Here is a 22,151-nt window from a genome sequence, read left to right as displayed (position 1 = left end):
AACAGGCCGGCACTCCAACCACACACACAAACATGAGAGTTGCAGCCAAATCCAAAGAATATGAATGCTTCTGAGACAGAGCAACATTATTTCGTATTCATGTATTTACATTGTCAATTTATTTTTTTCTTCTTTTTCTAAAGTACTTGGTTTGCCTGAAATCACTTGTTTACACTACAATCCTTTAACAAAAAAACATTTTAAAAATAATCTGTGCATCTTTGATTATTTGAATGTTTTTCTTCGAGCACAAAGCCAGAGCTATTCCTCAAAATGGGCTCATGGGGAACTGCATTACAGAACACACCCTGTGTGAACTTCAATGTTTGTTTTTGAAGTCTTTGTTTGCAGGGCTCATTTGCTGAGTCGGTTTTTAGTGGGTGCTGCAGAGTCTTCAGTGGGCACAGGAATACGAAGTCGGGGGAGAGTTGGTCATGATCAAGTATAACTCAATCATTTGCGTGCGAAGTTTTCGGACGTGATATTCTCTTCTCTGTCCCTGAAAAGCATCATTGGTGCTCACACATCCGCTCCCTCGGCTCAAACTCCACTCTAATTAGCTCACTTATCTCTTTCTGGAACAAGTGATTCCACTCTTAATGTCGATTTTAAAGGCCAGCGTAAGGAAGCTGTCGATTCACCCGTAGCTCTGCATAAGACTCACAGATTGCCAGATGCCTCATTCATTTCTATTTAAGCCAAGTTTATTGCCCCTTTTATTTAACATAAGCCATTAGTTTATATTCCATATGTTGTCGCGGCGCCCCAAAAACAATGAAAGCTCACATTTAGCATTTAACATAAAAGCGTGGACACTTTCAGGCCAACCTAACAGATGTCTGTTTGATTTAAGTCGTATGTGTTAGTTTAAAGCACAGAAACCACTCGTTTTTTTCCTTTAATAAATATTGTTATCTCTTCTAATCCGTCAACCGTTTTCAATGTGAATTGTCTTCTTAGACCTGACTGTAAATAACAGGGATATTTTTAATTCAAGCCTTTAAAGGACAGATATTTATTAACATTTTTCAAGTTTAAAGTCGCCTACACGATTGTGCGGTTTATGGTGGGAGGGCGGGCTGACTGATGTCGTGTCCAGCGGGGTGGCCAGTCATCAAACTATCTGCATCCCTCTCGACCTGTTTGTCAGCCTTTCATTTCGCTGCACCTCAGGCTCCTCGCCAACACACACACACACACACACAACACACACACATTTGGATGACAAATGATCTGGATATGTGGTGAATCGCAGCCAGCCTTTAATTTCTGCAGCCAGCCTTTAATTTCTGCTGCAAATTAATTGGGGTTTTCAGAACTCAGCATTTGCTAGAGGCTCACAAGGTGACTGATTATTGAATCGTGACATACTGTATTCAGGGTTGTTTGCAGCTCCTTTGCAAGATGCATTTCTAGGGTGGCAGATGGAAAACAACTTGCTTACAGCTCTTTCTATTACTTTTGTTCTCTGCTGCGACTGCTGTGTTGCTAAGAGAGAAAAAAACTCTCGTCTTTTGACTCAGAGTTTGCTCACCTCGCTCAGACCGAAGCCCCGCTCAATACCATCACAGTCGCGTTTGTAGCTCTTAAATCCATTCATAGCAGCCAATGGAGCTGATCGAAAGGGAAGTCGACAGGAAGCATCTAATTGTCAGGGAATTTGATACCTTTCGTCCCCCCCACCAGCCCCCGGGCTCCTTAAAAAGCGTTCCAGATAATACAAGGGAGGTGTGCCTGTGCTCTGTGACCTCAGAAGTGTGCTGACCTGATCAAAAGACACAAGCAAGTCTGAGCACGTTGAAGAGAGATACAGCCGACCATGAAGACAAACACCTCGGGCAGGGCAGAGACTGGGCTCCAGTTCGCATTGACAGCCCGGCTTGTCTGGTGCATTCTGCATTTATCGCTTGATCAGCTGCCTCTCCTGACGGCTCCCCTGAGCTTTAAGTTCAGCCGCGTAAGCTGTGGCGTGGTAGAGGAACGAAGCCCTGCCCCCTCCTCCTCCTCCTACCACTGTCTGTTTTATATCCCACATGCCAAAAAAGAAAATATGCATTTGTCCTCAGGCATCAACTATGTCTTACCTGTTTGGACCTGCTGGGATTCCCTGTCCTCACAATTTTGTTTGGACTTGATGGGATGATGGCTGAAATATAGTGCTGTCAAATATTTCTGGTATTTATCTCCCCCACACATTTCCATCCAGGTGTGTTTGGCATGAGAGACCGTTTTTTGTATGCGCCTTGAATTGCGTTGCCGCTTCTGGGAGCGTGGTCTGGTGTAATTCTTTTTTTTTTTTATGGCGTCTACATTATTGCCTCTCTCTTACTCTCTATCTCCACAGATTGAACGGCTCCCTGCCCAGCAATGTAGAGATCAAGAACAACACCCTGTTCTTCAAGGGGCCGGTGACCTCCGACCTGGCCCGCATGTACGTCTGCGACGCGACCAACAGCATCGGGACCCGCCCCGCCGTCGTGGACGTCAACATCACAGGTAGTCTGATGACGGCGGTCGCTTCCGTTCTCTTCTCTCCTCTGTAACTCTGGCATGGCTCGCATCAATACAGTACCCCCCTCCTAAAATATCCCCCCATACACGCACAAACATAGAGAAATTTAGCGATCAAACACAAATATCCGCACATGGGCAAGGGACGGCGTGATGGCAGCACATCGCCTGTGTGATTGTGAAAACACAACAGGCGCCCACATCCAGCCAGCCCCGGTCCGGACCCAGGCGCATGTGTGGGAGCGATACAAAGCAGTTGTATTATTGGTGCTTGAGATAACATCAAGTAAAAAAACAAACAAATGGGGGAGGTTTGAGGTGAGGGTACTGCGTTGGTCATGGTTAGCCTGCAACCCTGCATCATGCTCTTATCTCTCCAAAACGGGCCCGTGCCTCTCTCTCCTCTGTTGCTGAGTTCATTCTTTGTGTCTCTTCTGTCTTCCGGGGGAAACAAAACTGAATCGGTTCCCTTTCGCCTGCCACTTCAAAGCTGGCACACACGCACTGCGGTTCCTCCATAGGAGACGATACTCTGCACTCAAAGACTTTGCTACAATCTATACCAGATCTGAGCTGTACATTGTACCATTGTAGGAATCTTCTTCTACTGGTACCAGCTGTGCGTGTGGTATTGGGGGACCGTCACAGTTTTGCTCTGGTCGGAATGGAAAGGCTTCTTTTCTTTTTTTTTATTCCCCACTATATTCTTGTGCTGCTTGGTTTCTGGGAAGCGGGGGTGTTCTAACTCGCATTGCTTTGCATGTTGACTCATGTCGGCGTCTCTGGGAACGCTGTGCTTGGTGTGAAGTGAACAGCTGTGCCCTACAGTATCATTTCATTTCTTTTTTGTCTTCTGTTTCCTCTCTTTCAATGTGTTATGCTCTACTGGTAAAGGGGGAAAAGCTGGGCCGTATAAGGATGTGATGTCATTACCTGCCCTTTGAGAAGTTGCCTGTCCCAAAGTAGGCGAGTTAGTAATGTGATAATAGAAATCTCAAACAAGCATGAGCAGCCCTTACTTACCAAGCAGAAAAGTGAAAAACTAATCTAGTGTCAGGAAATCAACTGGCGTCTGCTTGTATTGAGTAGTTGTGTTCCAAAGAGATTGCCACTGTTTTGGCATAAAGTACTGTTTCCCTTTTGTTAAGGCAAAACAAAGGCACCAAAGTAATTTTATATTTCTGCTTTTGTATTGATTGCTTAAATTAACAAACCCAATTGCTATTGTTCCTGCAGTCTTTCGGTTTATTCTAATCATTTGTCCATATAATTTTATCAGCGTGTGGCTACAATAATCAGAGCACATTCACTTTCAATTTAGTCTGAATGCCAAATTTGAATCCCAGCCTTCTTTCTCTGCATTGTTTTCTTTGAGCCATATAACGGTGTGATGTTTGTTTGGCAACAGGTTAACTAATATGTAATCATTTAATTTGAAAACCCTCTTGGCTCCCAGGTTGGCTTACTTCCTATCAATCTATGAATGAACTGTAATGAATACACTTAGTATGTACACATCATCAAGAGATCTAAACTGTTGCCTACTTTCTACTTGACAACTTGATTGTCACTTTTACTTCAGATGAAAGAACTCCGTCTTTGCGAGTAGAGTCAGAAGGAGAAAAAGTTTACAGCCAATGAGTTTAGCTCAAAGTAAATGGTGCACAGAGTGACCTGTAAATCCAGGTAGTTACAGAATGTCAGGAGTTGTTAATGAGTGTAATATGTTTCTCCATTGAATGGTATATTAGAAACTGAACTAGTTCATCTTTATCTCAGTGATAGAGGCCAACTGAACATAACATCTCACTATGACCCTGAAATTCTATCTCTAACAATAAATATCCAGGGCTTAAAAATAAATGCTGCGAGCGCAAACATAACCACTTTACTTATTCATATTAGGGCCTGCACACTGACAGTGGGTGCAGAGGACCTATTCTTCTTAAAAGGTTCAGTATTACTGTCCGAGTCTTCGGCACAATCTATGTTCTTAATCAGAATGTTGGTCAGAACAATCAAAAGACCTTAGTTATAAAAGCTTCAGGTTACATCAAACCACGTGGATGTCGTGTGGCAGCTCATTATTAAAAGGTGATTTATGCAAATGTGTTTTTCGGGAAGTTTATTTCAAACAAGTAGCCCTTAGTATTATTTTGTACCCTTGAAGTAGCTCTCTGTGTCAAAAAGGTTTGTGACCCCTGAGCTAGAACCATACAGGGTTTTCTAAATCCTCCACCTGGAACATTTTCAGAAGGCTCCACCTAGAACCCAACTTATAGGGTTATACTGTGAGATAACCCTTCTATGTTGTCAAGGTTCCGCCCAGAACCCTGTCTCTGGGTTCTATCAAGAACCTTTCCACCTTCTAAGGGTACTAACAACAATCCATCCATGGGCTTCTACTGAGAACCCTATACTATTCTAAGGGTTTTCTGTAGAACCCACCCAGGGGGGGTTTACCCATAACAACTTGAGCCCTATCCCTGACTTTACGGTCACTTGTGAGCCTGCTGCCATGGAAACCCAAACCAGCTATTGTAGGCTTTGATTAAAATGACTCCTTGAAGTCTAAGCCAACTGTCCTAAGAGAAATCTGGAACTACAATTTAAACTGTAAAAAATCAGGGTTCACGTTTCCAGTTATTGGGGGTGCTTGGGCTCGGAAGACCCATGTTTTCAACAATCGTTGATGAAGTCTTTCCTCCTAAAAAAGGGTTCTTTGTAGAAAAGGGGTTCTTAATGGAGCCTTTCGTCTCATCAAGAACCCTTAATGCAAAAATTAGCAAATATTTTTGGGCAGGAAAATATCTCTAAATAAAGCTTTTGGAACCTTTATTTCAGTGGAGCTGCAGGTGGAAGTTCTCTACTGTTAGATGGCATTCCCAAAGGGTCCCAGACAAGCCTTTAAAAGCATGTTGCCAGTTCCCATAGTAACCGTGGCAAGTTAAATGGTGAAGAACCAGCCTCCCCTCCTGAAGCGTCCTACACAGCCTCAGCTCCAAAATGGCACCCAGTCAAGTTGCAGAAGTTCGAGTTGACTGTCAAACACTCGTATGGGTTTCTGCTTGAGGCTGCAGAGAGGAGTGGAGCAGCAGGTAGGAACAGGAGCTGTCTTGCCCTTGTGTCTCACGCAAGTCCCACATTGATCCGTTTCAGTGGGATCATACGAGTGTGCTCTTTGCTGATGTCGTGAAATGCTAGCCTAGCAGGTCTGTCGGCACATTCGCCTGCATCACCGTCGAGCTACGAGGATACGTGCAAAGAGGAAGCATGTCGGTTTAGATGGCATCTGAAAGTACATCCGCTTGTGGTGGACTTAACATCAGTTATGAAGACATGGATGAGAAGACCGTGAGAGGTGAAATTGAGGCTTTTGTCCCCCTCCCAGTCTTTCATGTGCTCTTTTGCAGCCTTGACACTGGCGGTGTGGAATGATCCGGTGGTGGAGGTAAAGAAGTGTGCTGATGCTTCATTAACTTCCAGAGCTGACAATGTCTGGACTTGTGCTGAACGTGAGATGTTCATTTTTGGGTTGAGGGCACATTTATTTGGTGTTGGATTGAGAGGCAGTCCGAAGAGTTCTGTGTTTCCAGAGTCACTCTGGGCTTTTAGAGCCAGCAGTAAACTATACCCGACAGACCTACGTTGTTCTCTCGTCATCCAGACTACTGCTAGTCGCCTTTTTTGTTTTCATTTTGAAGTTGCGCTTTAAAATTGAGCTTCAAAATTGACACAACAAGATACACCTGCCAGGGAGACTGGCGAGATAAAATATCCGTGACAACTTGTTTGTTTCGCAGGAACAAATAAAAAAGCCATTTTCTCACACCGGGAAGCAACACTGATGGAGCTAAAGGCGCATTTTAATCAAGCCCCTCAGTTTTTGCATGGACAGATTTGTGGGAGCTGCGTAACTGTCACCTCGGCAGATAGAGGGGCCACGGAGCACCTTGTTTCAATTAGTCTGGAGCTGGTGTTTGCTGCCAAAAGGGCCCAGACTGCGGTGAGTCACGTGAGCCGAGGCGGCTTTCTCCAAGGACATGTGTTCCACAGATACGGTGCCGCTTGTCAGAATCTAATGAACCTATCTCCAGTTTTAATCAATCCTCAATCTCGGAGAGAAAAAAAAAGGTGGAAGAGAAAGTGTGATGGAAAAAAAGAAGAAAGGGAGTATGAAGAAGAGGAGGAGGAGGAAGAAGAGTTATCTATGGTGAAAGAGATGAGCTGCATGTGATGGGTGTCTTCCTTGCGAACACCTCTCATTCCCATTCAGTTCAGAAATCTCCTGAGGAAAGGTTGACAAGTCGTCAGATCTGATTAATCAGCGGATTACTCGTGGGCATCAGAGGCCATGGAGAAGAAAAAATAAGACAATTAAACAGCCTCGCAATGAAAGATTCGTTTGTCAAATGGTGAAGTATTGCAGCGGGTGAGGCCGCTGGAAGAGGGCTGAAACCTCAAAGACCAATTTAAGAGAGCACAACAATCAGCTTTTCCAACATCACGCTCAAAACTAATCAATGGTGCCATCTTACATTTCTTCCCAGCGCATAATAAGACTTGATGAATAGCCGTTTTGTCAGGATTGCCGAACAATTATGTCATTATCACCACTGAGGAAAGTGTGTGTGTGTGTGTGTGTGTGTATCTGTTTGTGTGTATGTGTGTGTTCCCACAATGTGCCTTGTGGGAACATTTCCTTCAGTAAAACTACATTCACCACCGAGCGGATTTGTTTACACACTTGAATAATCTTTTCAACTTTTTTAACCTTGACTGCCCCCACCCCAACACAAATACACACACACACACTGGGTTAGTCTTTCTGAGATGGAGATGGGGGCCGGGCCGAGTGAAAGACGATGCATAATTCCTGGTGCATTAGAAGGATAATATCGGAGCAGCGCATGGTCACGCTAGTGTGCGGCACCGTTCTTTCGGTGAATCCACTCACGTTGACGGCAACGTTCATCGCCATTCGCCGCAGCTGAGGCACCGAGGTGCAGCCGGCTCGGCTGCTGGGCTCCAGCACTCAGGTTAAACTGGATGGAGTGAGAGCGTTCTCATCAATTTAGCAAGGAGGGCGTGAGGACGGATCCTTCTGCGAGCGCGGGCAACCGGCGCCGACATCTGTTCACGCTTGCATGAACAAGCAATAGTTCGCTCCCGTGTGAGCAAATGAAGTTGATAGAAAAGAGGTGGGAGGAGGGGGAGAGGACATCTTACCGGAGGAATAGGAGATGAATAAAACATAGGCAGTCCAATGGAAATATACATAAATAAAGGAAGTTGTTGTTTTATTATGGGGGGGGGGGGGGGGATTTAGTTAGAAAGGCAAAGTGGATTCCAGAAATGGGCTCCTGAGAAAACAGAAGTTAGGAGCGGTGCAGAAGGAGATGGGCGAGAGGACGGGATGCTGTGGACATGACTCCCGGTGTTCACCGCTGCCCTTCTCAAGAGAGGGAGAACCAGTGCTTAAAAACAAATATTATAATAAATTCCGATTTTTCACTAGGGTTATTCACCACTTGAAAATATATTTTTTGGCTCGACATAAGCAATGCAAACAAACGGGCCATCGCCTAGAACAGGGGTTCCCAAACTTTTTAGGCCACGCACCCCCTTCTGCATCCCGACCGGGTTCACGCACCCCCAATCCCCCACACTTTTATTTATTTTTTGCTCCGAGAAGAGTTGTTGACGGGAGGGAGGGGGGGGGGGGGGGTGCTAGTGAGTTTTTCTCGTGAGTGTGCTCACCTGTGTGCGCGGATGTGTCGGCGCGTAACACGGCAGAGCGATGCGCGTTATGGGAGCGGCGGCGCTGGGCTTAGCCCAGAAGAGTGAAGCAGCGAAATTTGTAGACATATAGAAACACTCTCAGACAGCAGCTTGCTGTTACGTGCGCCTGCTGCCAGTTTGACTCCGCTGTTTTGGGTGAATGACGTCACGTGCGACCTGGAGGTGTTAACCACTTGTGTGCCAAATCTTTTTTATTTTTTAAATTAACATTCGGGGCTAATGTGTTTTAGCCTAGGGACGCCACTGAGTCTCACGCTCAATGCGTGACACTTGAGAGCCCTGAGAATGTTTAATATTAATTATTACACCATTAGACCGCCATTACATTTTTCCTCTCGCGCACCCCCTAGAGACAGCTCGCGCACCCCTAGGGGTGCGCGCACCACACTTTGGGAATCCCTGCCCTAGAACACTAGCTGTGTCTATATAATGCTCACCACCAGGTTGGCAGCAAGGCAGCAGCGAGTTGTTGTCAACACTCTGGTTTTACCTTATTTCTTTAAAGAAACGAACAGCTGGGACATAAACGATTTGCAGAATGAAATCGACCCCATCTGAAAGGAAAAAAAACATCAAATTAAACATTAACTTCCTCCCTATCAAATTAAACCTCCCTCTCCCAACACAACTTACTCCAAAACATCCGATTGGTTCCTCTCTGTCTCGAGTTGCATCGCATTTAAGATGCGATGGTACCGTTTCACGGAACTTGAAGGGAGATTTTGTGGTTTTTGCAGGGCCAAAAAAAACCATTGCAACCATTCGGCTGTAAATTGTTCCACAGCGGTTGACGAACCCCAAACTGTGAAGCACACAGGTGTTGCTGGCGTGATGTTATCAGGTGAGGGACAGACGCATCACCGCGAGGGTCCGTCGTTTTCTCTTCCTCTGTAGGATCGCTACTTGCGATAAAGCTCCCTCCAATAAAACAAGTGGCGCGCCATACATTGCTGACATCTAACAGCAGCGTTGCTCCGCGCAGCCATTTGTCTGCTTTCTCTCCCCTTGACAGAGACAAGAGACATTATGATGTCAGCTTTGCAGTGGCTCCCCCAGCAATGTGAAATGTGTTTGTCTTCTCCTGTCACAGTGGAGTCTGTCTCAATATGCGCACTGAAGCACATTCGCAGTGTTGCCGTCTCACTTCACAGCTTGCATTATTCATAGATCCAAACGCCACACGTGCGTATGTGTGTGTGTGTGTGTGTGTATTTATATATATATGTGTGTAGAGTGTTTATGATTTGCAGCCAGATCGGGCGGAGGGACCTCGTTCGGCGTCGTGGTCTCCCTACTCGTTTCTCATCACCCTTGAGATTCCCAATCAGGCAGCTACAAACCCCGGAAGGATTCTCTTCCGCAGTCTGAGGGAGTGACACCCCCTCCCCCCCAACACACACACACACACACCCAACCAAACACCCACACACACACACACACCTCCCGTCCTCACTACGGGAGGGTCTACACGCTGCTCAGATCCTGCCAAGAATACACCTCATTATCCAAATGAGACATTAGCATGAGCCTTTGCTTGCACGCCATAGGCCGCCCCATAAAGCCTCTCTTGCGATGCGCCGTGGCCGGGAGAGCACTGAGGGGGACCGCGTGGCGTCATTTCGGGGGAGAAGAATGAGGAGGAGGCTCACTGTGTAAAGGGATCTCTTTCTTGAGACATTCAGCCTGGCTGTGGGAGCGAAATGGAAATGCCACCAGGGGGCGGCGGCATGTGAGAGCGGCGCAACCGAGATTGCGGTGATTTATCTCTCAACGTTTGTTTCTGCACGGCTTGCTGTTTTGGCTCTCCGGAGAATATGCAGAGGAGAGGGATGTGGCAGACAGATGGAGTGGGTTCAAGGGTGGGGATTGGCTAACTCTGCTCTTCCGGCCTCCTTTTCTTCTTCCTCCTCCTCCTCCTCCTCGCTGTACGCCCAGTGTGGTGTTGGATCTGTCGCGCCTCCCTGAGAGCCTGATGAAGTAGGTCAGACGCTGTCTCAGGGTCTGACCACTGGCTCCACAGTGCTGCGTGGTGATTCAGTCATTACACACAGAGCTCCCAAATAACAACAAGGAGATGGCGGATAGAGAAAACAACAAGGAGGAGACGGAGAAGAATCTGAGGGTTTGGACGGCGCTTGTCAACAAACATCGACCCCCGCCCCCTACTCCACCGACTTAACGCCTTCGGAACGTGCCGATATAGTTTGCTGCGTGACCGCTGACCCATAAGTCGTCCTCAAAGCACTTCCACTGAGCACTGCGGCCACATGCGGGCTAGCAGGGAAATGTAGAGATGCATTAATATTTGTACCTCATGTGCACACATGGTTCTTAAAACAGCGTTGGTGTTTAGATGCCGGTGTAAATATTCATTGCTCATTAAAGGCGTATTTAGAGTGATTATCACAACCTGCGTAGCACAGAATGACCTTATTACATCAACAAGAGCATGAAACACGCTGTTCTCCCAAGCCTTTTGGAAACTACTGTTTTCCAGTGCTTAACAACATTGATGTGGTCTAATTTGTCATTTTAGTCGCGCTTCTTGATGCGATGACTTATTGATACTATAAACAGCCACAAACGTAATCCAGAGACTGTAAATGTCCTTGGTCCCCAGCTGGAGTTAAAAAGAGCCCGATGCCGCTTCTGCAGCAGTCCATGTTGCTCAGCCGGGCCTTGGAGTTGTTTCGTGCTTCACTGCAGATGAAGTCTGGATATTTTGGGAAGTGTTTTCTCCTCCGGCGGTCCATCCGGTTTTTTTTTTTTTTTTTTTTTCCTCAGCAAAATTTCATTTTAATAACCAATCAGATGATTGGAAAATGCCTCGTTTTCCGTAAACGCGAGGAAAGCTCGGGCCTCTGTTCAGTCGGCAATAGCGCCGAGAGAATCCGTTTTTAAAAAACGAACGGGAAAAGAAAGCGCTGGATATTTGGGAGGCAAGTGGAGAAGAAGAGCTTCGCCTTGGCTCCCCGGCAGCATATTAAGGCCCCGTCAGTGATGAGCTTTCATTCGTTCAGGCAGCGTTACATTTCCATGACTTCACGACCACTGGCACATTCAGACAGGGGGAGTAATGATGATCGTTGGAATCACTGAACGAATGCGTCTTCCTGAATTGTCTCCATCCTCCCCCACCCCGTCCTCATCCGTTCATTGTGCCATCCTCTATTTGCCGTTGTCACTCCCCCTAAGCCTCTCAAAGGCCCTCGCTCCATCTTCGTTTATGTTCCATCTTTTTTTCTCGTCTCCCCTTCATGGTGCCACTACTCACACTCTGAGTACTCCTCTGTTTTCTTTTCATCCTGTGTTGTCTGCAGCTTGTTCCTCATTGCGTCACATTAAAACACCTCTCCCCGTACCGCTCTTTTAAGATCCCTTCTCATTTTCCCAGCCGCTGTCATCACACCTTGTCCGAGTGATTGCACCAAGGCTCAGGAATGTTCGTACCTGCCTCTCTCCTACTCGTCATCGTGTTCAGACATGACTGGAGCACACCCGGAGACAGTACCTACAGGATGCAGTTGTGATAAAGATTCTCTCCTTTATTCGTGTTTTTTTTATTCATTTGTAAAGCTCCTCTCTGCTTCAGACGTCAATCTCCTTCAGTGTCTTTGAACATGCACTGCTGCTGGTTGTCACTTACACTGTAATACACAACAACAACAACAACAAACACACTCGCTCCGAATGTGTGTTTGTGTGTGTGCTGTTTTCTGAAGCCACACATCTGGCACTAGGCTGAAGCGACAAGATGTCAGGCTTTTAAAAAAGATCAACAACAATTTCACATTTGTTTACCGTTTGTTTCTCTTAAAGACACACACTCCTGTTAGACACAAACCAGAACCCTAATAGAGTCGTGGAATGTTCGGTGTGGAGTAAATCATCTCCTCAATAGAGGAAAATGTGAGCGTTTCAAAATACTGTGATTAATGTGAAACGAAACAGCGTTGGTTTTGCATCTATCACGTCTTTGCTTTGAATTATCGCCTTTCAGAGTACATCTCGGCACCTATTAATCTCAATAGTTCATTTTAGTCTTTGCTACTCAAGGTTACCCCGCTATCTGTATATTTCCAGCATGCCTTTTGTTTGCCTGGAACAGTATCAGGCCTGTTGTGCCACTTTGAGGTCTTTTTTTATCTATCTGTTGGCAGGTGCTGCCGGTAGCGGGGAACAAAGCCTCCTCCCTCCCCCGTGCTGTCAAGCGCCCCTGCGTTCCCCGACCATAAAAATATATATATATATATAATTTTTAATAGTGTTTCTTTAACGTGATTAGTTAGTACACGGAAGAGACAAGAAGCCTTCTTCCCATGAAGGCCAGTGGGCTGAACGGGAGGGCGGCTTGTTGATGGGTGCCTGATAATGCCGTGAGAGCGGAATCCTCCTCTTTGCAAAAGCCCGCCTCCTTTTGCGGCGTGTCCCTTTAGTACTGAAGTTATCGGTTGAGCGCTTAAATGGCGTTTTCTGAGCTTCTTCTTCTTCCGCTTTTAAAGTAGCCCCGTTACAGAGGCACAGGCACCCTGAACACGCCGATGCTCCTCCCTTCCATCGCTCCAGTACATCGTCTTAACATTTCTTTACTCTGGCTTCCTCGGAGGTGGATTTGCCGACCACAGAGCCACAAAAATAGCTGAATGTTTATAACTGCTTTCATGTCTGCAGTTTCTACGTTAAAGCTCACATTCTTTAAATATTGGTGTCAAGAGGTGGCGTCACCTGATCCCTTATGAAGAACGGATGTGATGGAGAGCGCCTTTGAAGATCTGCATCATCTTTTTTTTTTTACTGCATCTCCCTCTGTAGTTTTAATGCTCCGGCCTTGTGTTTGTCACCTCTCTGAGTGGAAAATATCGAGTCTTGGCAATCAAAGAGAATCCACGGCAAAGGGCCGCCTAATTAGGATTGAATCGGGGCCAATGTGAGGGAAGACGCAGCAGCAGAGGAAGGCAGTTAATGGTAGAGGAGAGGATTACAGTTCCATTTTCTCTTCCGCTTCCCTCAATCCTCTGGATTTTCTTTGGTTGGGAAGATGTGTTTTTTTTCGAGACCGGGGGGTGACCTGTCGGTGCTCTCTCATTCATGTGTGTAATGAAGGCCTGTGTCTGCATAATCCCATTAGGTGGCCAGATTAAAACCTGAGCTAATATTGGAGACTGTGCCCGGCACCGCTTTAGAAATTGGAAAGCTTTGCTGCCTCGGCCCGGGAGAGCGAGCGTGGAGGAAGAGCAGCTGAGGAGAGCGGACTGTGTTTGGGAAGTCGCTGCTTTGGACTGAGAGAGTGCCATTGTAATTAAAGGAGAGGGGAATGGCTTCGGCGGCTCTTCTGCTGAGCCCAATCCCTCCCAAAAAAACAGAAGAAAAGCTGTTCTAATCGAGTGTAATGGTTTTGATTCAACTGTGCAGGGCAATAATACACAAAAAATAAGGTTGGCCTACGCGATGAGTCAATATTTTCGCTGAACTTTTAGAATTGCTTAACAGAAACCTTCATTTTGGATCAATTCTGATTATTCTCCACTTTCAGACAATCTCCCAATCCAAATGAACCGCAATCGTGTACATTGAATATAATATCACGGTGTAAAATGTGTTAAAGTTAGATACATCTCACAGATTTGCTCACATCCTGACTAATGTTCTGAGAAGATGGCTGACGAGCAGCATTGCGAAACTCGCCAGATTGTGACTCACCATGATGGGCCGGTAGTAACTAGCGTCATGGCAGAAATTTTATCAAACACGGTAAATCTTTTTCTGTGCCTCGTGCCTTGTTGCATAACCGAGTCTGTGGTTGGCCCTGTGTGAACGGGGAGAAGCTTCCCCTCTCCCCGTTTCTCCCGCACTGCATCGCTCTCCCTACTTTCAATCCTCTCTCCCACAGCGTTTGTTTAGGAGATAGGTGGTTTAACTCTTTGTTGTTACACCCCCCACCTCCCTCCCCACCACCACCTGGGGATTCAGTGTTGGAGCCATTGAAGTGAAGGTGCCTCTGCTCTGCAGGTTTAGACAAGAGCTGCCTTGCGCGCCTCCAGCCTTTGATCACGTTTCACAGTAGAATCTTGCCGTCTCTGCGCTTCAGGGAGCTTTGCACATTTTTAAAATCTTCTTTTTCTTGTCATTTGAGGCGCGTGTAAGAGACACGGTTTCCAACGCTCAGAATTCACCATAATCAACAACTGTGCTCGTCAGGAGCGGCCCTGCACTCCTGTGAGGATGCTTCGTGCTCTCTTGAAAAAAAATGGTTGAATGGATGTTCCATCTGAGCTCCACATCGAGGCCGTTTTGAATTTAACACGAGGCAAAAACCCAGCCTCTGGAGTCTTGGTTATTGTGTGTCTATAGCGGGCCGTTGGTCATTGTCACTCCAGATTAGAGCACACCTTTGACTCATCTGATACTTTTCTCTTTACTGAGCGCGACGCCTTTTCTTCCTCTTCTGTGTGCCCTGTGGGTGGAGGAGCTTTGTGCTTATCAGCTCTCTTGATGCATGATGATGTGAATGCTCAGCTGCTGCTTAATCATCTCCGGCATTGCTCATTTATGTAATTACCGCCACACCGATGATGAAGTCGGTTACATGTCATGTTGCTGGATTGTACCGCAGTTTGTCATCCAATGTGCTCACTTTGATCTTGTGTGAAACCCCCAAAGAGTTGAAAGTGTGACCAGAAAGGCCACGGCCATGATTGAATTCTTTCACAGTGCCGTTGATTAAACTGTCTCATTTTCTTCCGCCTTCCGAACAAAGAGGAAATGATGGCTAATGCACACTGACAAACACCATTCCCGTTGAGTCTCTCCAGTCGTTTTACTCTGTGTTGTGTTGTTCCATGTCTGAAACTGCATGCCACTGTTTATGGGCAGAGCCTTCCAACGCTCGGGGGGGCTCTTCTGGGGTTGGGGTCCGGGGGTCCTTCCTTTCCCCTTTGCTTTTACCTTCCTTGTCTTCCTTACTTCATCTCTCCTAAAAAAAAATCTGCACCTGCACAAATGCACCTCCTCCCACCTGAGCACTGACACACTCCCTTCCATCTGTCTTTTCCTACCCAGAATACCCTAACAACTCGCTCCCTGGGGGCAGAGGGATCCCGCAGGAGCAGCACAATAAAGGTGCCGTCATCATTGGGTGCGCTGTAGGGGGAGTGGCCCTGTTGGGCGTGGCGGCCATACTGCTCTTCGTATTCCTGCGTCGCCGCCAGCGCACCTTCAAGGGGGACTACAGCACCAAGAAACATGTGTTCGGCAATGGGTACAGCAAGGCCAGCGGCGTGCCCGCTCACCCGCCCATGCCCAAGAACCTCCAGTACCCGGACGACTCCGACGACGAGAAGAAGCCCGCCCAGATCGGCGGCCCCGGTGGGTTGAGCGAGCGCGAATTTGACGGAGAGCAAGAGGACCTGAAGAGGCCCTATTTCACCGTGGACGAGGTGGAGAGCCGAGATTATGACGAGCGGACTCTGGCTTTCCAGTATGACCCTGAACCTGAGATAGCCGATGATATGATCTCTCAAACCGACGGCTCTGTCATTTCTAAGAAAGAGTGGTACGTGTAGTGGCATGCAGCAACCAAACCAAACCCTTTGACCCCGCCCACCCGCATTCTATTGCACCCTTCACCTCCATCACGACCATCCCCACCCCCTCCATTTGTCAGATTGCACCCTTCACAGTCCCGTTCCTCTTTTGGTCCCACCCACCACACACCCCCACACACCACCACCACCACATCATTCAACTAATCTCAATTAGAAGAAAAAGTGCGAGTGACGTCAACTTCTCAACATTAGCATGGGTATCAGTTCCATCAGGTGATGGGGGAAAGAGTACGAACTGAGGTATGTAAGTGGACTCGTCCTGGCGGACACACGGGTCCAGAGAGGTGACTGAGGTCCATCAGTACTGGTGTAATATTATTTTGTGTATTTCCTCATGTTATAAATGTATTAAATGTGTAAAAAGAGACTGCAGGTTGAGGTTCTTGCTGAGCACACTTGTGAAAGTCCTACACTGGATGTGCGATCTGTTTTTTTTTTAATGACCATTGCCGTTTTTGTTATTTTTATAATGTCTTTTTGTATGTTTTTTAAGTGACCAGAGAATTGAGAGTTCAATGTTTGACATGATTACAGGTGGAGTTGAATGTGTTTGTAATTGTGTGGTCAGATGTTTAATCAAGAGAAAGAAAAACAAGGAAGCCACACAGCACCTGTACCCTTTCTCCCGTTTCGCACTGGGGTTAGCGTCCATGAAATGACAATTTTTTGTATATTCACAGCATTGAAAGCAGATGTGTTATTGCTGTTTTTCCAAAGACACACTTAGTCCCTCTTGAACCCCCCCATGACCACCACTACCCCTGTAGGCTTGGTTTGTTTGTTTACAGAGTGCAAATCAGTCTACAGAGCCAGGCAGATGAATATTGAGCGTTTTCAATATTGTCCCTAAATGTCAGTCACATCTAATTAGTTTCTACATCAGTGAATCTGAATAAATGGGTATTTGGGGGGGGGGGGGGGACTGCAACTGCAACTTTTTTTTCAGTCGTGCATCACAGTCGCGTCCAAAAGAGGTTTTGGTGAGTCTCCATGTCCACAAAAAACTTCAATAATGCTCTGAAATGTCATGATTGTCATTTGACTTGAACAGGTTGGCCTTTGTACACAAGCTCTCCATCGTACCACTATAATGAAATGTCTTTTTTTGTGCGTGAGTGTGTTGAGTTGTCATAATTGTATGCTTCTGACTCTTTTATCAAATGGACATTGGAGAAAAGTGACATCATTGTTACCACAGATGCTTTTATTGGTAGCTATGGGGGGGGGGGGGGGAATAAGCCTTTTAGCATGTAAAGGGAATAAATAACATGACGGTGGCCATGCTGGTGTTAAGAGGTCACCTGCTGCTTTCATTAGTATTTCCATCTGTTATTCTTTTCCTAAAAAACTAATTTCAGTTTTCATCCTAAACCAGGGCTGTCAGGAGGCAGCAAGGTCCATAACAGAATAATTAGCGAAAAAGCATTTGCTTAATAAATAAAAAAATGGGAAATGTCCGAAGCAAAAGAGATATAAAAGATATAAATACTATATCAAGCCTTATTTTATGCAGTTCGTGTGTGTTCACTTCACTATTCTTTCTGTATTGATTCTAGTGCATTTGTACTCATTTGCAGCTTAAAGATGACACTTTGCCAGTGTCGTCAGTATTGACAGAGGTATGAGTTTATGTGTACGCAGTACCCAGGAACAATGTTGCAGAAAAAGCATATCAATATATTGTAGGTATATATAAATAAAAATGAAAAAATAACATCTGAGAGCAGATCTCTCCATCGGCGGGAGAGATCCCTCGCACAATCTATGCTTGTCTACTGTATTAGATTTTTATTCTACTTTTAACAAAAATGGACATGGCAAAAATCACATTCTGATAAAAGAAAATTCTGATTTCAGTTTTGTTTTGTTTTCTACTGCCTTAATTATTTTTGGGGGGTTCAGCGTACATGAGTTTTGCAACAGAAAGTATCAGAGGGAAAACTCAACCACAGTTAGAATGCCTTTTACTTTATTGTTCACCTGATGGGTGAACTGAATTGCTGTAACGTTTCGATTTCTCAGTTCGCTTGGAACAGCATAACAGAGACGAACGTTTTTTAACTTTTCTTCTTGCATTCAGTGCCTATCGAAGTCAGAGCAGTTGCTGCTCCACCGTTTAAGTTATTCACGCCGTAGAATGACATCGAGTAAAATGAAGATATGACACGGACTGCAAAATGTAGACAAATGATGGTTCTTTACTTTTAGTGAGTTGTGGGTAATATAGTGGGGCTCCAGCACAATGCTAACAAAGTGTCTGCACTTGATCTTTAAAGCAATTAATCTCTTAAAGCTGCATTCATTACCATTTTAAAGTTTAATGATGGCTTAACCCTTGTGTTGCCTTAGGGTCATTTTGACCCGAATCAATATTACACCCTCCCCCCGCATTAAGATTAATTTGACCCCATTCAATGTTTAATGTCGGTGTTCTTTCGGTAGTCAACAAACAAACATAAAGTGCCTCACACTTAAACTTGGAAAACAATATTAATTCTAATAATTTTCTGGAGGTTTTAATTGCTGGCATCAAATTGAACCCAAAGGGTAAAATATGTTAGTAAATATAAAGGTAACAGGAGGGTGAAACATTGAATCGGGTCAAAATGACCCATAGGCGGGGGGAGGGTGTAATATTGATTCGGGTCAAAATGACCCTAAGGCAACACAAGGGTTAATGGTGACACAGCACTTTTTTCTCTCTCCTCCGCCCAGTCAATACTGGATAGATTAAGTCCTAAAGAGATCAAACTTTCGCCATTTATTCGCACATCGCTCGACTTTCTAAGCACAACAATTGAAACATTAAGAGTGAAAAGAGATTTAAATAAAAATTGTAAATAGTGGCCCAAAGGAACCCCCCTTTTTAAAGCACAAGTTTAAGGTTTCATCGTATATTATGAAACCGCTGCCACACTGGCTTCTAAGACTTGTTGGAGGAAGAGAAACCTTTCAGATGGGGGTTGACATTCTGTATACTGGTAGATGTGAACATTGTCTTCATGTTGTCGGGGTGTTGTGAGATCCTATTTTGTAATACTGAGTGTAACTCCATTCCATCCTAATCTACTTTTTGTATTCAGTATGTTCAACATTCCACTGTAAATACTGTACATACGGTTGAGATTATAGTTGGGATTTATTTAGGGAAAACTGAGTAGGGACCCTGTTCATGTAAAACATACATATTTTGACTGCAAACCTATAGACTCGATGATGGCTAGATGAAGCCGATAGCTTATTTCCAAAGCCCCACCAAGAAATGCTCCTCCGGTACATTTTTGATATGCCACTAGCGGCTTCGCTGTCATACAAAAGGGCATACGCACACAGTTTGTCCATTTAATGTTATTGAAAGAAAATCTAAAAGAAAGAAATTGTTTGTATGCATCCATGTAAATGTATATTTTTCAGGGTGTGACAAATCTGAAAGAAAATGGAAAAAAAACCTGTTCAGTTGTGATGACCCAGTGAAGTAACTTGTATTTGTTTTAAGCATTAAATAAGTTCAATGGTCGATGTTCTGTCCCAGTTCACCGATTGGATAGATGGGTGTTATCTGGTTGAATATTGGGTTCACGTCTGCTACACATTTCTTGTCACTGTGTATTGGTCTTGTTAGTTGCAGCTCTTTCCCAAAAGCTTTGCTTGCCTCATGCAGTTGCTTACTTGATTTTAATTCTGCAGCCTCATCACTTCCTGTGACAACATGTTCTCGCACCCCACTCGTCAGATACCGAAGCTTGATTAGAGGCTCCAAGCATCAAACTGTGATGCTCTCGGTACCCCTCTAGAGTCCGTTTTGGATGTTTCAGGGACAGGCATTTTGTTAACCACTCGAGTTGATTGGTGTCTTTTCAAAATATACCTCCGTCTTCAAGAGGTCAAGGCATCAAAACCACTAGGTTAGGGGGAAAAAACCGCGGTTGATGTTAACTTGACTGACTCACTAACATTTAGTGTGATTAGCAAATTAGTTCAGTCATGTGGCAACGACAATAGCCACTCATGTGATTAGCGGTTGCCAAACGTTCATGACTCCATTGCGCCTCCCCACCCCCCATCCTTCTCCAGGCCAAGCGTTGGTATTTGGTGAGTTGGAAGTTAGGCCGATGATGTTTAAATCCAAATGTTGCTCTTCTCCTATCCAGCCATTAGACACCCAACATTTTAGACAGAGCCACGTTGCACCATCCAGCAATCAGCTCTCCATTGCCATTCCAATGTCAACAATTGGAAGTCTACACAAGCGCAGGATGAATATCTCTTACGCTCCCATCCATGGTGAAAATGAAAGCAACACATGGTGAAGAAATGTATTGTAATGTAAACACCTTCGGTCCGACTGTTGTGTAACCTTATCATTTCACGTGGGGCCAAGATGGACAAAGGGACGCACACGGTATATAACACAGTCTGCAGTGGCTATTATTGTACCTTTTTAAATTGGAGAGCAAAAATTGTCAGGCAGATGTTGGTATTAAGTTCAGTGCTTAATGAAGCTACAGTGATATGATGAGAGCGGCCCTTTGTAGAGTCAGACAGATCTGCCTCAGACTGTGACTTGAGTGCAGACATCTGCACCATGCACATAAAGAACTGCCCAGAGTTTGCAGCTGTTGCCATCCATTTGCTAATATAACTCTTTGTAGCCCTTGGGGCTTTGATGGCACAAAGTCTTTTAACATGCATGGCCATCCGTTTTTTTTCTTTTCTTCTCCATCCTAACAGAGGATGACAGCGAGTCTCTATCAAAGTACTCTTAGGAAGAAATATTGCTATATTTTTTCTTATTTTTCTTCTTAATATGTTCCTTATGGGCCTTAAATTAAAAAGTGGGGTTGTCTACGCGACCTACAATCAGAGAATACCCATTAAAGCTACGCAGCATTCAAGACAAAAATCTCTGTGAAGAATAATGAAAAAAATTATCTGACTGGATTTTGTGTTTTCTTACTTATGTGTCTTATCATTGTATTTGTCTCCAATAGTTACAATGCAGCTACATGAGTTGATGAGCTTCACAGAATCACATTGCTATTCAAATACCACTTTCTTTTGGACATCAGTTTGATTTGATAGGCTCACTTGAAGAAAGACAACATTAGCTTGAGTCTTTGCTGCCCTGAATTGTGTAGCTGTCGATGGGTCGATGGGCTAAGAATTAGAATAATGTGTCAATATGAAATGGTTCCAGGAAAGCACACAGATGGCCAATTCTACGAGACGTTAAATGATAGTGATCTATTGGTGAATGACCGCACTGCATGAGCAACTCATTGGGCTGGATAGAGGTGAAGAGTCTTACTCGTTGATGGGTGAGGTGGCTTTTAGCTGCTTGTAGCTGTGTATACGGATCCTTGTACTGCTATTAAAGAGGCTAAATATCTGTAATTTCTTCAAGTGTTTCATTTTAAGATATATATTTGTTGGACTCTGCTGTCTGAGTTATGAAATGTTTTTCTCAGTACGTATTGTTGCTGTTGTGCAACCTAACATGTGTCATGACCTGCAGAAAAATAAAAAGTGCTTACGGTATGGTTACGCAAAGTTATTTCTAATAACCTTTTTGGGGGGGGGGGGGGATAATATAGAAATATGTTTTGCTCTTTTCTATCTGTTTTCAATGTGTACAGATTTGAGGTCACGTGAGGTTGTCCATAATAAAAAACATGTAACTGTAAATGATGTTCTCACTCGTATGTTAATCACTGTCGCGGGCTTAATGTCACTGATGGTCACTCCCACAGCGTTCAGCCTCGCCGAGTGTGAAAGATGCATTTCATCAGCTCAGGTTAATCAAGTATACAATCAGAAAAAAATGTTTAGGTTCTTAATTACAACGAGGAGAGACTTCATTCTCAATGAAAACGCATTTAAATTGACGTGTACAAAAGGAGACATGAGAATAGTCTTTGATGACGTATATCTTGAGCGTGGCGGGTGGTCGAAGCCACCAGTAGAAGGGGGAACGCTCCGAGGAAGTCTCGACATTGATGGTGGCGGTGGAATTCTGATGAGCTCAACCTGGCCCAGGGGCTTCAGGTAGTTACGATAATCTATTTTGGAAGCTTTGCTCCCTTCTCCTCTTGTTCTTAGTGTAACTGCAGAGGGGTGGAGCCGAGGCGACCGCTAGCACTCACCCACCTGTCACTCAAAGCGGTTTTGCTCTCAAGTAAGCAAAACTTTAAGCCTTAATATATAGCCGTTATATGTTACAGCTGTTAAATAGTG

The 22,151-nt window shown here is 45.0% G+C and overlaps 1 protein-coding gene across 5 annotated transcripts in view; it reads left to right on the top strand.

Moving 5' to 3' along the window:
- Positions 1-22,151, top strand: part of nectin1b (nectin cell adhesion molecule 1b) — a 145,595-nt gene that overhangs the window by 51,282 nt on the left and 72,162 nt on the right. For 4 of the 5 annotated variants that reach the window (XM_056440481.1, XM_056440480.1, XM_056440484.1 and 1 more), the window contains exon 5: positions 2,345-2,496. In XM_056440481.1, coding sequence (XP_056296456.1) covers positions 2,345-2,496 — 152 coding nt within the window. Of the gene's footprint in view, positions 1-2,344; positions 2,497-15,372; positions 21,456-22,151 lie in introns of those variants that run through there. The other variant, XM_056440483.1, reaches the window with a different exon arrangement.

The sequence above is a fragment of the Pseudoliparis swirei genome, chromosome 20 (assembly GCF_029220125.1).
Source record: "Pseudoliparis swirei isolate HS2019 ecotype Mariana Trench chromosome 20, NWPU_hadal_v1, whole genome shotgun sequence".
Lineage (NCBI taxonomy): Eukaryota > Metazoa > Chordata > Actinopteri > Perciformes > Liparidae > Pseudoliparis > Pseudoliparis swirei.
Note: the sequence above shows the minus strand (reverse complement) of the source record. Positions and strands in the feature narration are given on the sequence as shown.